The sequence below is a fragment of the Xyrauchen texanus genome, chromosome 28, assembly GCF_025860055.1.
Source record: "Xyrauchen texanus isolate HMW12.3.18 chromosome 28, RBS_HiC_50CHRs, whole genome shotgun sequence".
Classification (NCBI taxonomy): Eukaryota; Metazoa; Chordata; class Actinopteri; order Cypriniformes; family Catostomidae; genus Xyrauchen; species Xyrauchen texanus.
Window position 1 is genome coordinate 14,242,795 of NC_068303.1, and position 13,549 is coordinate 14,256,343.

At 39.0% G+C, this 13,549-nt stretch overlaps 1 protein-coding gene across 1 annotated transcript in view; it reads left to right on the plus strand.

The window, feature by feature from the left end:
* Nucleotides 1-10,643, plus strand: part of LOC127622474 (NBAS subunit of NRZ tethering complex-like) — a 281,526-nt gene extending 270,883 nt beyond the window's left edge. The window contains 1 exon segment of the mRNA XM_052096575.1: nucleotides 9,247-10,643. Coding sequence (XP_051952535.1) covers nucleotides 9,247-9,504 — 258 coding nt within the window. The 3' untranslated portion in view covers nucleotides 9,505-10,643.
* Nucleotides 10,644-13,549: the final 2,906 nt, after the last annotated feature.

Genomic DNA, 13,549 nt, shown 5'->3' on the forward strand with positions numbered 1-13,549 from the left:
CTGAGCACTTTAGTAGGTACACCTGTGCACCTACTTATTCATGCAATTATCTAATCAGCCCATCGTGTGGCAGCAGAGTATTGCATAAAATCATGCAGAAACAGGTCAGGAGCTTCAGTTTATGATCACATCAAACATCAGAATGGTGCCAAAAACAAAAAACATCCAGTGAGTGGCAGTTCTGTGGATGGAAATGCCTTGTTGATGACAGAGGTCAATGGAGAATGGCCAGACTGGTTCGAGCTGACAGAAAGGCTATGGTAACTCAGATAACCACTCTGTACAATTGTAGTAAGCAGAATATCCTCTCAGAATGCACTACACGTTGAACCTTCAGGTGGATGGGCTACAACAGCAGAAGACCACATTGGGAATTTGCATGTACAGTTGAAGTCAGAAGTTTACATACACCTTAGCCAAATACATATAAACTCTGACATTTAATTGTAGAAACAAATTCCCTGTATTAGGTCAGTTAGGATCACTACTTTATTTTAAGAATGTGAAATGTGAGAATAATAGTAGAAAGAATTATTTATTTCAGCTTTAATTTCTTTCATCACATTCCCAGTAGGTCAGAAGTTTACATACATGTTGTGTTAGTATTTGGTAGCATTGCCTTTAAATTGTTTAACTTTGGTCAAATGTTTTGGGTACCCTTCCACAAGCTTCTCACAATAAGTTGCTGGAATCTTGGCCCATTCCTCCAGACTGAACTGGTGTAACTGTGCCAGGTTTGTAGGCCTCCTTGCTCGTGCACGCTTTTTCAGTTCTATCAGATTGAGGTCAGGGCTGACCAGTGATTGCCACTCCAGTAATTTGACTTTGTTGTCCTTAAGTAATTTTGCCACAACTTTGGAGGTATGCTTTGGGGTCATTGTCCATTTGGAACTTCCTGTCTGATGTGTTGAGATGCTGCTTCAATATATCCACATAATTTTCCTTCCTCATGATGTCATCTATTTTGTAAAGTGTACCAGTTCCTTCTGCAACAAAGCACACCCACAACATGATGCTGCCACCCCCATGCTTCACGATTGGGATGGTGATCTTTGGCTTGCAAGCCTCTCCCTTTTTCCTCCTCACAGAACGATGGTCATTATGGCCAAACAGTTCAATTTTTGTTTCATTAGTCCAGAGGACATTTCTCAAAAAAGATAGATCTTTGTCTCTATGTGCATTTGCAAACTGTAGTCTGGCTTTTTTATGCTGTTTAGGAACTGTGGCTTCTTCCTAGCTGTGCAGATTTTCAGATTATTTCGATATAGGACTTGTTTTAATGTGGATATTGATACTTGTCTACCCGTTTCCTCCAGCATCTTCACAAGGTCCTTTGCTGTTGTTCTGGAATTGATTTGCACTTTTTGCACCAAACTACATTAATCTCTAGGAAACAGAATGCGCCTCCTTCCTGAGCATTATGATGGCTGCGTGGTCCCATGGTGCTTATAGACAAACAAGGTACCTTCAGGCATTTGCAAATTGCTTCCAATGATGAACCAGTATTGTGGAGGTCCACAATTTTGTTTCTGAGTTCTTGGCTGATTTCTTTTGGTTTTCTCATGATTTGAAACAGAGGAACTGTGTTTGAAGATAGGCCTTAAAATGCATCCACAGGTACACTTCCAATTCAGTACACCTCCTATCAAAAGCTAATTGTCTAAAGGCTTGTATAATAACATAATTTTCTGGAATTATCCAAGCTGCTTAAAGGCACAGTTAACTTGGTGTATGTAAACTTCTGACCCACTGGAATTGTGATATAGTCAATTAGAAGTGAATCAATCTGTCTGTAAACAATTGTTGTAAAAATTACTTGTGTCGTTCACAAAGTAGATGTCCTAAATGACTTGCCAAAACTATAGTCTGCTAATATGAAATCTGTTAAGTGGTTAAAAAATGAGTTTAGAGACCTATGTGTATGTAATCTTCTAACTTCAACAGTTTTCTGTTGCTCTCATTTTTTTGTTCTGCCTGTAATGTTCAGAAATGTTCCAATCAGGACAACAAAAGATTGCTCTTCTATCTTTTGGAATAAGTTGATGAGTAATATATCTTAACAACATATTACTGCTCACTCATGTTCACATCTTCATCCCTTCAAATGTACAAAATTGAAATGATTGTTCAGAAGAGACATCATTTTTATCATCAGCATGCATTTGAAACATTATAGTCCTTTGCCATCTCTCATTTGCTCTCTCTCTCTCCACCATGTTTTTTTCCTTTCTCTTTGTGTCTCTCCCTCTTTATGAAGTGGTTTCTACAGCTGGCTGATCTTTCTTCACAGTTCAACGCTCAACATTTTTGCTCTGACTGACTTCATGCTCTGCTCTCCTCCCTCTCTATCATCCTCTTTTCCATCCATCCTCCTCTATCGATTTTTTTCACACAATCTTTCAGTCTGTTTTTCACTCTCGACCTTTTGGCTCCATCTATTCTGTTTCTAACGGCTCTCCACAGACTGCTCAGCCGGAAAGAGAAAATAAGAGTGAAAAACATGATGAGGGTTCAGGGGGGGAAATTCATTTTCACATATGTCAGAAAATATGAACAGTGAGAGTCAAAATGTATAGTTTTATGACATTAAAATTCAGAGATGTAGATGATTGTTCTGAAGAATGTTCTTGTTATTGCGTGGTCTCAACACATTCCAATTGCATGGTGAATGCTGGATAAAATTAAGTAATCAGCCACAAGAGGCCATGAGTTATAGTGATTTTACCATGGTTAAGAGGCTATTCGCACCATATGCATTTGTACATCCGTCTGTGCTGTTTTTTAATTGTTTTTATATAAACATAAGTTGGATGGACGTCTTTGACTGCTGCACTACATTTTGATTGTACCATACTGAAAATGCTGTCATAGTTTACTCACCCTCATGTTGCTCCAAACCCATGTTACTTTTTCTTCTTTGGAACACAAAAAAGATGTTCTTCTGATGCGTTAATTTTTTCCTTACAATGAAACACAATCACAATGGTGACTGAGGCTAGCATTATACCTGACATTTGTGTTCCATGGAAGAAACTAAGTCATACTGGGTTTTGGAAAACATTAGGGTGAGTAAATGATGACATTATTTTAATTTTTGACTGAACTGACCCAAGTTAGGATCATAATCACCCATGCTGGTTTGGATGTAATATCACACCCTGAGTGGTTATGCATTAGATTTAAACCTCTGTCCACTGTAGTGGACGCATGCATCAAAGGGTTAATCATAAAAGTGGACTGGTTTCTAAGAATCAATTGCATAAACTTACACACATTTGATAAGACGTGAATGGATGAATGTGGCAGAGATCATTGATATCACACATAATTGCAGTGTCAGGATCGCTCGGAGAACTTCGATTACCTTCTCTCTGATTTTCTCTCTCAATTACTCTGTTTTTCACTCTCAATTGCACGCATAAATGTCTGTATAGAGGAAGAAAAAGAACTAAATCTGTAATGTTGGCAGTATTTGAAGACATCAGAATTAAACGTTTTTGTGTGTACTCTAAGAGGGATGAAAAAACAATAATTCAAAGTATTGCAATATTTTACCTCAGTACTGTATCGATATTATAATGCCAATAATAATTTTTTTTGTTACATTTGTATCAGAAATCAAATTAATATTTTTGCTCAATAAAAGAGTAAGTGCGAGAGAAGACGAAACATACTGCAGCAATTAGGTCAACAAACACCAGAATGCAAAAAAGTCTGTACCGTGCTTCATTTGTAATTATGTGTTAACAGATTCTTAATACAGCTAGTCAAGGGTTTTCATGTAATGATAAACATGCTGGAATCAAGGTACACTTCCCTCACATATATATATATTTTTTTCTGGCACTGAATTGCCTTTGCAATACACTACTTCTATGGCTCTACAATGAAATAGAGGAATTTGTTCATTAGTCAGAATTGGAATCAGCTTTATTGTCAGGTATGCTTAGAAATAGAAGGAATTTTTCTTGGTGACAGGAGCTTCCAGTGCACAACAATAAAATACAGCAACAAGTCAGAGCAACTTTGACACAGTCAACCATCAGATCCTACTCTCCACCCTCTCTAAACTGGGCATCACTGGAACTGTGCTTGGCTGGTTCAACTCCTTTCTCTCAGAAAGGTCTTTTGAGGTAGCCTGGAGAGGGGAGGTATCCAAGCCACATCAGTTACTTACTGGGGTACCTCAGGGATCAGTGCTTGGGCCACTTCTCTTCTCCATATACACAACGTAATTAGGACCCATCATCCAGTCACATGGTTTCTCTTACCACTGCTACGCTGATGACACGCAACTCTACTTGTCTTTCCAGCCCAACGATACCACAGTGACCGCTCGAATCGCTGCCTGTCTGGCAGACATCTCAGCCTGGATGAAGGAACAACACCTGAAACTCAACCCAGCCAAGACCCAACTCCTTGTCTTTCCAGCTAACCTTGCTGTTGAACACAACATCACCTTGCAGCTGGGTCCAACTACAGTTTCGCCTTCCAAAACGGTCAGAAATCTAGGGGTAACCATTGATGATGACCTAAATTTCACAGAGCACATCTCAAAGACTGCAAGATCATTTAGATTTACACTCTACAATATCAGGAAGATAAGACCTGTCCTCTCTGTACATGCCACACAACAGTTCGTTCAGTCACTTGTCATAACTAGACTGGACTACTGTAACGCTCTCATTGCAGGCCTTCCAGAATGTGCTATTAGACCTCTGCAAATGTTCCAGAATGCAGCAGCACGTCTGGTCTTTAATGAACCAAAGAGAGCACATGTTACACCACTCTTTGTCTCTCTCCACTGGCTGCCGGTTCATGCACATACTAAATTCAAGGCCCTGATGCTGGCATACAAAACAGTCACTGGGTCTGCTCCAGCATACCTAAAAACATTTATGCAGAGCTACTTTCCCACCAGAAGCTTGCGGTCGGCTAAGGAACGTCGCCTTGTCATACCAAAACAAAGTGGCACCTAAACACTTTCCCGGACTTTCAGTTTCATCATACCATGTTGGTGGAATGACCTTCCCAACTCAATCCGTGAAGCTGACTCACTCTCTATCTTCAAAAAACGTCTAAAAACACATCTTTTCCAAGAGCACTTAACCAGTCACTAAAAAAAAATTCTTGTTGCACTTAAATCTGTTTTGTATACTATTCTGATGATAGTGAAACTTTGTAGTATCGCACTTTTCATACCACTGTCTCATTAAGATGATTCGCTTATGTTTTCCTCTTTTATAAGTCTCTTTGGATAAAAGCCAAATGAATAAATGTAAATGTAAATTGAAGGGGATCTAGAAAGGGTCCAGTGATGTCCTTCAGGTGGGCCAACACCAGTCTCTCAAATGATTTCATGACCACAGATGTCAGGGAAACAGGTCTGTAGTCATCATGTCATGTGATTTTTGGTTTCTTAGGGACAGGAATGATGATTGAGCATTTGAAGCAGCATGGGACATCACACTGCTCCAGTGATCTATAGAAGATCAGTGTGAAGATGGGGGCCAGCTGGTTAGCACAGGATCTAAGACACATGTGTGAAACACCATCTGGTCCCTGTGCTTTCCTTGTCTTGTTTTCAAAAGACACAGCACACATCTTCTACACAGAACTTAAGTGCAGGTTGAGGAGCAGGAGGGGGGAGGAGGGGGGTTGCAGTAGGTGTTGGTGTCTGTGTGAAGTGAAAGTCAGAGCGGGTGTGGAGTGTGAGATTGGGCCTTTCAAATCTACAGTAGAACACATTCAAGTCGTCAGCCAGTTGTTGGTTCCCTACAGTCTTGGGGGAAGGTCTCTTGAAGTTAGTAATGTCTTTCAGGCCACACCACATTGATGCTGGGTCGTTAGCTGAAAACTTTTTTCAGCTTCTCAGAGTATCTTCTTTTAGCCGCTCTGATTTCCTTATTCATTGTGTTCCTGGCCTTTATCCCCACCTCTGTAAACATCCTCTTTGGCCTGATGAAGCTGCCTGAGTTCTGCTGTAAACCATGGTTTGTCATTGTTGAATGTTAAATTAGTCCAAGTAGGAATGCATATATCCACACAGAAACTGATATATAATGTAACCATATCTGTGAGCTTGTACAGATTGGTGTCTGCAGCCTCAAAAACACTCCAATCAGTTCAGATTTTAGTTTCTGTCTGTAGGTTGGAAGAAGATGAACCAGACAGTGATCAGATAGTCCCAAAGCTGCTCTAGGGACAGAGCAACATGCATCCTTTATTGTTGTGTTGCAATGATCCAGTATATTTCTCTCTGGTTGGGTATGTAATGTGCTGTTTGTATTTGTGCAGTTCTCGTGTGAGGTTTGCTTTGTTAAAATCTGCAAGAATAATAATAACTGATTCTGAGTATTGTTGTTCTATGTCTATGAGCTGATCAGCCAGCTGTTGCAGCGCAGCTCTCAAGCACACGTGTGGTGGGACAAAAACACTAGAATAAATTAAGAAAATTCCCGTGGCGAGTAGGAAGGTGTAAGCTAACTGTAAGTTAATAAAGAGTGCTTCCATCTTTAACATTGTTACATTTGTACTCCAACCTTCATTGACGTAAAAGCATGTTCCACCGCCTCTCGTTTTCCCTGTTAAATCAATGATGCGATCCGCTCTGAATATCAGGAAGCCTGGCAGGTGAAATGCGCTGTCCGGATTGGCTTCACTCAGGCAGGTTTCTGTGAAGCACAAGGCAGCAGAGGTTGAAATGTCCTTGTTTATATGGGTGAGGAGATGCAGTTTGTCCGTTTTGTTAGGAAGAGAGCGGAGATTCGCTAGATGAATAAAACTGATTGGAAAATGATTACTAAACACAGGACAAACAAATAAAAACAACAAAAGTATTGGCGCGCTCCACACCGAGGTGGCCATCTGCTGCCTCTTGATGATTAAATTCTAATTCAATGATGATGAATTAAATAGTGCGTAAAAAAAATTATACTTATAATTGCAAAAGACTAAACATAAAGAATCACTATTATCATATCGCAATCTAGATATAATATTGTATTGCCATGTCCCTGTCCAACCCCCACCCAATGTATATGTGCATGTGGACATGTGTGTTTGGATACTATCTAGATGAATGTCAAGCAGAACTCTTTCTATAGGCATCAGAAACATTATGTGGTGTCAATAAACTCTGTGGGTTGTATATCAGCTATTAACATCATGTCATATTTAGTACGAGGACATACACGCAACCACAGTCAAATTGCATCATATTTTCTGGCATGGGCTTGCCTTTAATCAAATTTAGCACATAATTGATTTTCTAGTGTGCTGACTCCAACAGAACCTCTCCTCTGTGTTCTCTACCTCTAAAGCCTGCAGTTTAATAATTTATGCTGAAAAGACTGAAGTTGGGCCGAGGAGAGAGGGGTTTCTGAGCACGCTGGGGGTCTCAGGAGGTTGGGACATCTCTCTCTCTATGAGCTCATTTATATCGTATATGACCTTCTACAGACATGCAAGAGCAACATGGACACTAGGTAACACACAAAGATAAACATTATATAGAATGCCCTGGGGAAAGGCAAACTTGAGTGTATAAGCTTTATTCTGGCAAAGGTGGCAGATTTACTCCGTTTATTAGTCTAGAAGTTGCTCTTACTGCATGCTTATTAGTTCATAGGCCCCATTTACACCTGGTGTTAACATTTGTCTTGGGTGACCCAGTCACAAGTTCACTAAATCAGGGTAAAATTGCTGATTTTCAGATTAATCGTGATCTTCATATGAATGATAGATTTTGATTCTTAAAATCCCAAAATCAAACTCTTACTCTATTTGCAATCCTCTACAAGCTAGTAACTCACTTGCATATGTGACCAAATGTCCCACCATTTTTTACTAAGGAAGTATGATATTAGCCACTGGCTGAAAATTTTAGATTTCACTTGTTAGGGATTGAGTAGTGTAGTGGTGAATATGTTCTGCATCCTTTAACTGCGTGTTGAGATTAAAAGTTTGGTTTGACTCGTTCCATGTAATGTGTGTCTAAAGACTAGATCTATGCAATCCATTTGTCGAGGACTCCGCGATGGGCATCCCTCCTCCTTCCCGGGCTTCGGCACCAATGTAACGTGATTTAATGGAAAGGAGGAGGCAAGAACCGGCTTCTCAATATAAATTATATTTTAATGATTAAACTTAAACAAAAGACAAAAACACACACGACGGACATGTCCGTAAACTGTCTCTCTCTCGTGGCACCACCATCTGCCATCGGCCTTTATCCCTCTCGGAGGCTTAATTATCCTGATAAGGGACAAGGTGTGTATAATCACAACCTGGCCCCGCCCTCCGCACTGCCACACTGGAATATATGGAATTTTCAGTTTTTAAAAGTTCAAATGTGACAAATAATGAAAGATTAATGTAAAAAGATTTTAAAAACAATTATATTTTTGTTATGTACTTTCAAGTTGAAAGGTCCATAATTAACAGCATCGTCTGAGAGAATGTCTTTCATATTCAAGGTTTAAATGGAGTTCAAAATGTTTTGTGATCAGATCACTCAAACCAGATTCGAAACTAGTTAAAAACAAATGGTTAAATGTTACCGGTAACGTGCAGCTTTAATAGAAATTAACCATCCTGCTCAACAATTTGGAAAAGTGCATACTTATATATGCACAAAACTTCATGGAACATCTTCAGTATGCCTACTATCAACATGTAGTGACACATGTTAAGCATACCTGAAGTTCAGTTAATACAGGTATTCGACTAAAACAATGATCATTCCTCCCAAATATTGTGTTTGTGCAGATATTATAAGTATATCTGGCAGCAACACAGTTTTTAAACCTTTTTCCACTTTAAAACATGCCGTAAGTAAGTGATGTATCTAGCCGTGATTTTAGAGACCCTTCCCTCGGAATCCGATCACAACTGGCCACTGGAGACATGTTTTAGAACACCCATTACTACCTTGTGATCGAATCTCCCAAGACAAATACCAGGTGTAAACAGGACCATATGGGTGTTATTATAACTGCATTACAACAATTACTTGTTTATATAAGTTCAAGAAATGCAATATACTGTGGTGTGTGTGAGTGAACAGGGAGGTTTAGCTCACACAGATTGTTTGTCGCACTGGAGTGTTTATTGAAATTGATTTTTCTTTTTAATTGATTCTTCCCTCTCATGGCTTGTTTCTCTCTGCTTTTGCTCCCCTCTCTCTCTCTCTCTCTCTCTCTCTCTCTCTCTCTGTCTCTCTCTCTCTCTCTCTAGGTGACTGAGGATGTGTGTGACTCTGAGCTCCTCACCCTGTTGTTGAAAGCTGGGATGTTGATCAGTTGTGTGGACACAGCCCTTTTCTCTCTGCTGGTCTCTCACATGCAGGCTCAGGGGGACTGGGATGTAGAGAAAGCTGCCCGAGAGCTCCACCAGGCCGGGCACAGTGTACAGGCTGGCTCCTTGCTTCTGTCCTACCGAGGATCTCACCCAGGGCAGTTCACCTTCAACAGCGCCCTCGCTGTCATTAAAAAATGGCTATGAGGTGACCATGGGTACAGACTAATCAATAAAGCAAGGATACTAGTATATTTTAGCTGAATAAAATTGAAATATTAAAAGGGACACTGGCACAAAGTACAAATCACAACCATAAGTCAAAATAAAAGGTATAGTTCACCCAAATATGAAAGTTCTGTCCTCATTTACTCGCCAATATGTCGTTCTAACCCCATATGACCTGCTTTCTTCGATGGAACACAGGAGATGTTTTGAAGAATGTAGTTGAATGTTTTTTCCATGCAATTACAAAGAATTGGGTACAAAACAGTGACCGCCTTTATTCTTTATCTCTTTTTGTGTTCTACAGAAAAAAGACATATTGGTTTGGAATAACATGAGGGTGAGAAAATGATGACCGAATTTTCATTTTATCAGATTGTTTGTACAGGACTTTTTCCTGTTGCCAAATGAGTCAAATCACCTTCTTATTGCACAGGATTTCTCTCTATCTCTGTATTGCTCACTCTCTTCTAAGTGAAGCTCATGACATGGGTGTAATTACATTACTTTGGATGTTTGGTCACAGTAGCCTGTGCTAATAATCATTACATGCCCAGTTTCGGAATTTAAAATGCTACATGTGTGCTGAGAGAATGTTTGCACATGTACGTGTGGCTTCGTGGTTGATCGTTCCACACCAATTTTTGCTCTTTCCCTTTGTTGGGTTATTAATTATATTTGAACAAAACAGATTAGGCCTTCAGGCGGCCTCATGCAGCCTGATTCTTTCAACACACAGACACATAGATGCACTACAACCAGTGTTAGGTAACTGAATTGTAATGTGATTATCTGTGTATTTAGGTAGGTTTATCATCAGTGTTTAATAAATGTATCAGATTTAAAACTTTTGATTGGTGTGCCTTTAATCATCTTTCAAAAAATGTGTAGTTTATAATGGGTTTTGGTGTAGTGCACACTTGGGCAATGAAGTATTAACAATATATTTACAAAATTCTAAAGATGAATGTGAACAACTAGTTCTAATTTCTGAGCACCCATCCATGGTTTTAAAATAAATATAGTGGCTGTTTTTTAATATACTGTTGTACTCTACTGTAATATATCACCTGAAACACCTTGTGCATGGCAAAGGAAAAATCACATGCTAAAATTGAAATAAGATGAAAATAAAAAAAAGGTTTTTCCAGAGAGCCTGGAGCACAACCATTATTATTAAAACAAGCATAACTATTTTTACAAACCACTAACCCTAATTGTTGAACTTTGACATGGAATCAATTCTGCATGTTTATGCTACAAACAAAAATACTTAAAATTGCACCTCACATCATTTGAAAAATGCACATCTAAAAACTTCTAATACAGGTGCATGAGTAACAAAATTGCAAAACACTAGGTTGGCAACATTTTGTTCCTAAAAACTATGTGTTCTGTGATGTTTGAGCTAAATGTTCTTCATCAGACCTTGAATCATGTTTTTTGTTAAGGAGTGATGTCTCGTGAAAATTATGTGATTGTGGTAAAAGTTGTGCAAGATAATATTATGTGGTTCATTACACGTATTGCGGCAGTTCCGAGGGTGAAATGTCCACTGTGTGGCGCTAAAAGCGAGTTAAGTACTTTTCCAAACAGATTTTTATGGTTTTTAAAGGGTTAGCTCACCCAAAATTGAAAATGTTATCATCATTTACTTACCCTCATACCATCCCAGGTGTGTATGACTTTCTTTCTTCAGCAGAACATATTTGAAGAAAAAATATCTTTGCTCAGTAGGTCCTTAAAATGCAAGTGGATTGTGATACAACTTTGAGGCTCCAAAAGCACAGACTTTCAGCATAAACATCATCCATTTGACTCAGTTTGTTAAATTAATGTCTTCTAAAGTGAAATGATCACTTTTGATGTGAAAAAGATCAATATTTAAGAACTTATTTAACTATAAATCATTGCCTCCGGTCAGCAGAGGTATGTGCACATGAGGTAATCACCTTGGCATGTTAAAGCTAGAGGCACGTGTGCCTGTAAGATTAGCACTGTTAGGAGGAATGCTGTACAGAAGTTTAGTTGGTTTTGGTTTAGATCTGAAGTTGTATCTGTTTGTTTACTCACAATGTTGTGGTTATGTGTTCATCCTGGATGTCTCAACCAAGAGAAAAACGTGAGATTACGTCCGTAACATGCCAATGCGACTACGTTGCATGAGAGACCACGTGAACTCTGCCCTCTCGTGAATGTGATTACTGCTGCTGACCAGAAGCGATGATTTATAGTTGAAAAGTACTTAAATATTTATCTTTTTTGCACCAAAAGCGATCGTTTTACTTTAGAAGACATTAATTTAACCAGGGGAGTGGTATGGATGACATTTATGCTGACTGTCTGTGATTTTTAGTCACATTCTCTTCAGAAAACTTCATAGTATCTGTTCACTCCGAGAGCTCCTGCTCCTGTCCTGATCTGAATCTGAATTCAGCTTTATTTGCAAGCTGTAAATTGAAGTCTCACCCCCAAGAGAGTCCCTGTCATGGGAGAAAAATACAACACATGTCATGATTAGAAAATAAATTGTAGCGCAAACACCAGCGAAGACATTATCTCTTCTTATCATGACTCATAATTGCAACTGATGTTGTTTCCGTAATGACTGCCACTGTCTGAGGTAGAACAGATTAAGTGCCTGTAACACATGTGTGTGATATTGAAGGGCAGCATTGGCTGAATATGTTGTCAGCTGTACCATTTGAGGCTCAAGCAGGAACAATTAGCATAAGCACATTGTGACAATAATTGCATTCTTGCAGTTTTATAATGCCCTCCATTATACCTTTAACTGTTTATTTATAGCTTGCATGGCTCCAGACTAAAAAAATGACTTATGGCTCCTAAACTGAAACTTAAGGAGCCAAATGGCTGTTTTTTTTTGTCATCAAATCACAGAATTGCTCGATTTAGATTGCTTTTCAGAAACCAGATGGAAAGCAGAAGAAAAGGAAGACAGCTGATTACCCATTAATCTGAGGTTTAATAAACAGTATATAGTTGAGAAGATAAGTTTCCATTCCCATTTGTCTCAAAGGTTCACACCCCTTTCATAATTTATAAAAATATAAGAAATAGAATATTTTTTTATTTAATACTGCTCTTCACAATCTACATTATGCATACTATACTTCATGTAAATATTTGTATAGTAATATATTGTCTTCTTGAACATCAATGAATGTTTGCACCTTGTGTAATAGTTGTGAGCAAGTCCCTCAATTGTCCTAAGTGTCAAAAGCTTGATGTCATATATATATATATATATTTCACATTTACATTTATGCATTTGGCAGATGCTTTTATCCAAAGCGACTTACAGTGCACTTATTACAGGGACAATCCCCCTGGAGCAACCTGGAGTTAAGTGCCTTGCTCAAGGACACAATGGTGGTGGCCGTGGGGTTAGAACCTGTGACCTTCTGATTAACAGCCCTGATTTAGCCACTACGCCACCACCACTCTCTATATATATATATATATATAGTTTTACAATATTGCCTTCATCTTTTACTGTTACCAGATGGCCCAGACACAGAGACTACAAGAGTGCAAATTGAATGAAATGCCAGATGCAGTTTATTGTGCTACTCCAATCCCAATCAATAATTACCAGAAGAAAAAACGTGGTACACAATACAGGATTTTAATTATAAAGATGCCCAAAATATACTCTTATTTTGAAATGTCTGCGCTCCCAGTTGTGAGCTCACTGATGGCTGATTCTCTGAGACAGTTAATCTGATTCAAACTGCTAACCTGAGCTCCTGAGTTAAAACCCTCAGTTCTTTTCAGGTGATTCATAAAAAAGTGTGTTGTTGTGTGCGATGCAGCAAGCTCGTCAGAAATGGAATTGGTGAAAAGCATTGCGAGACACACTGGTGCATCTAAAGATGTATTCAGTAACTCTCAAGATGATGTCTGACGAAACCGCATATGAATGCACACAACCCGACTGTCAATATATTATGTTTGGTCACATTTGCGACCATTTGAGTCACAGTCTGGAGCCCTGGCTTGTGTT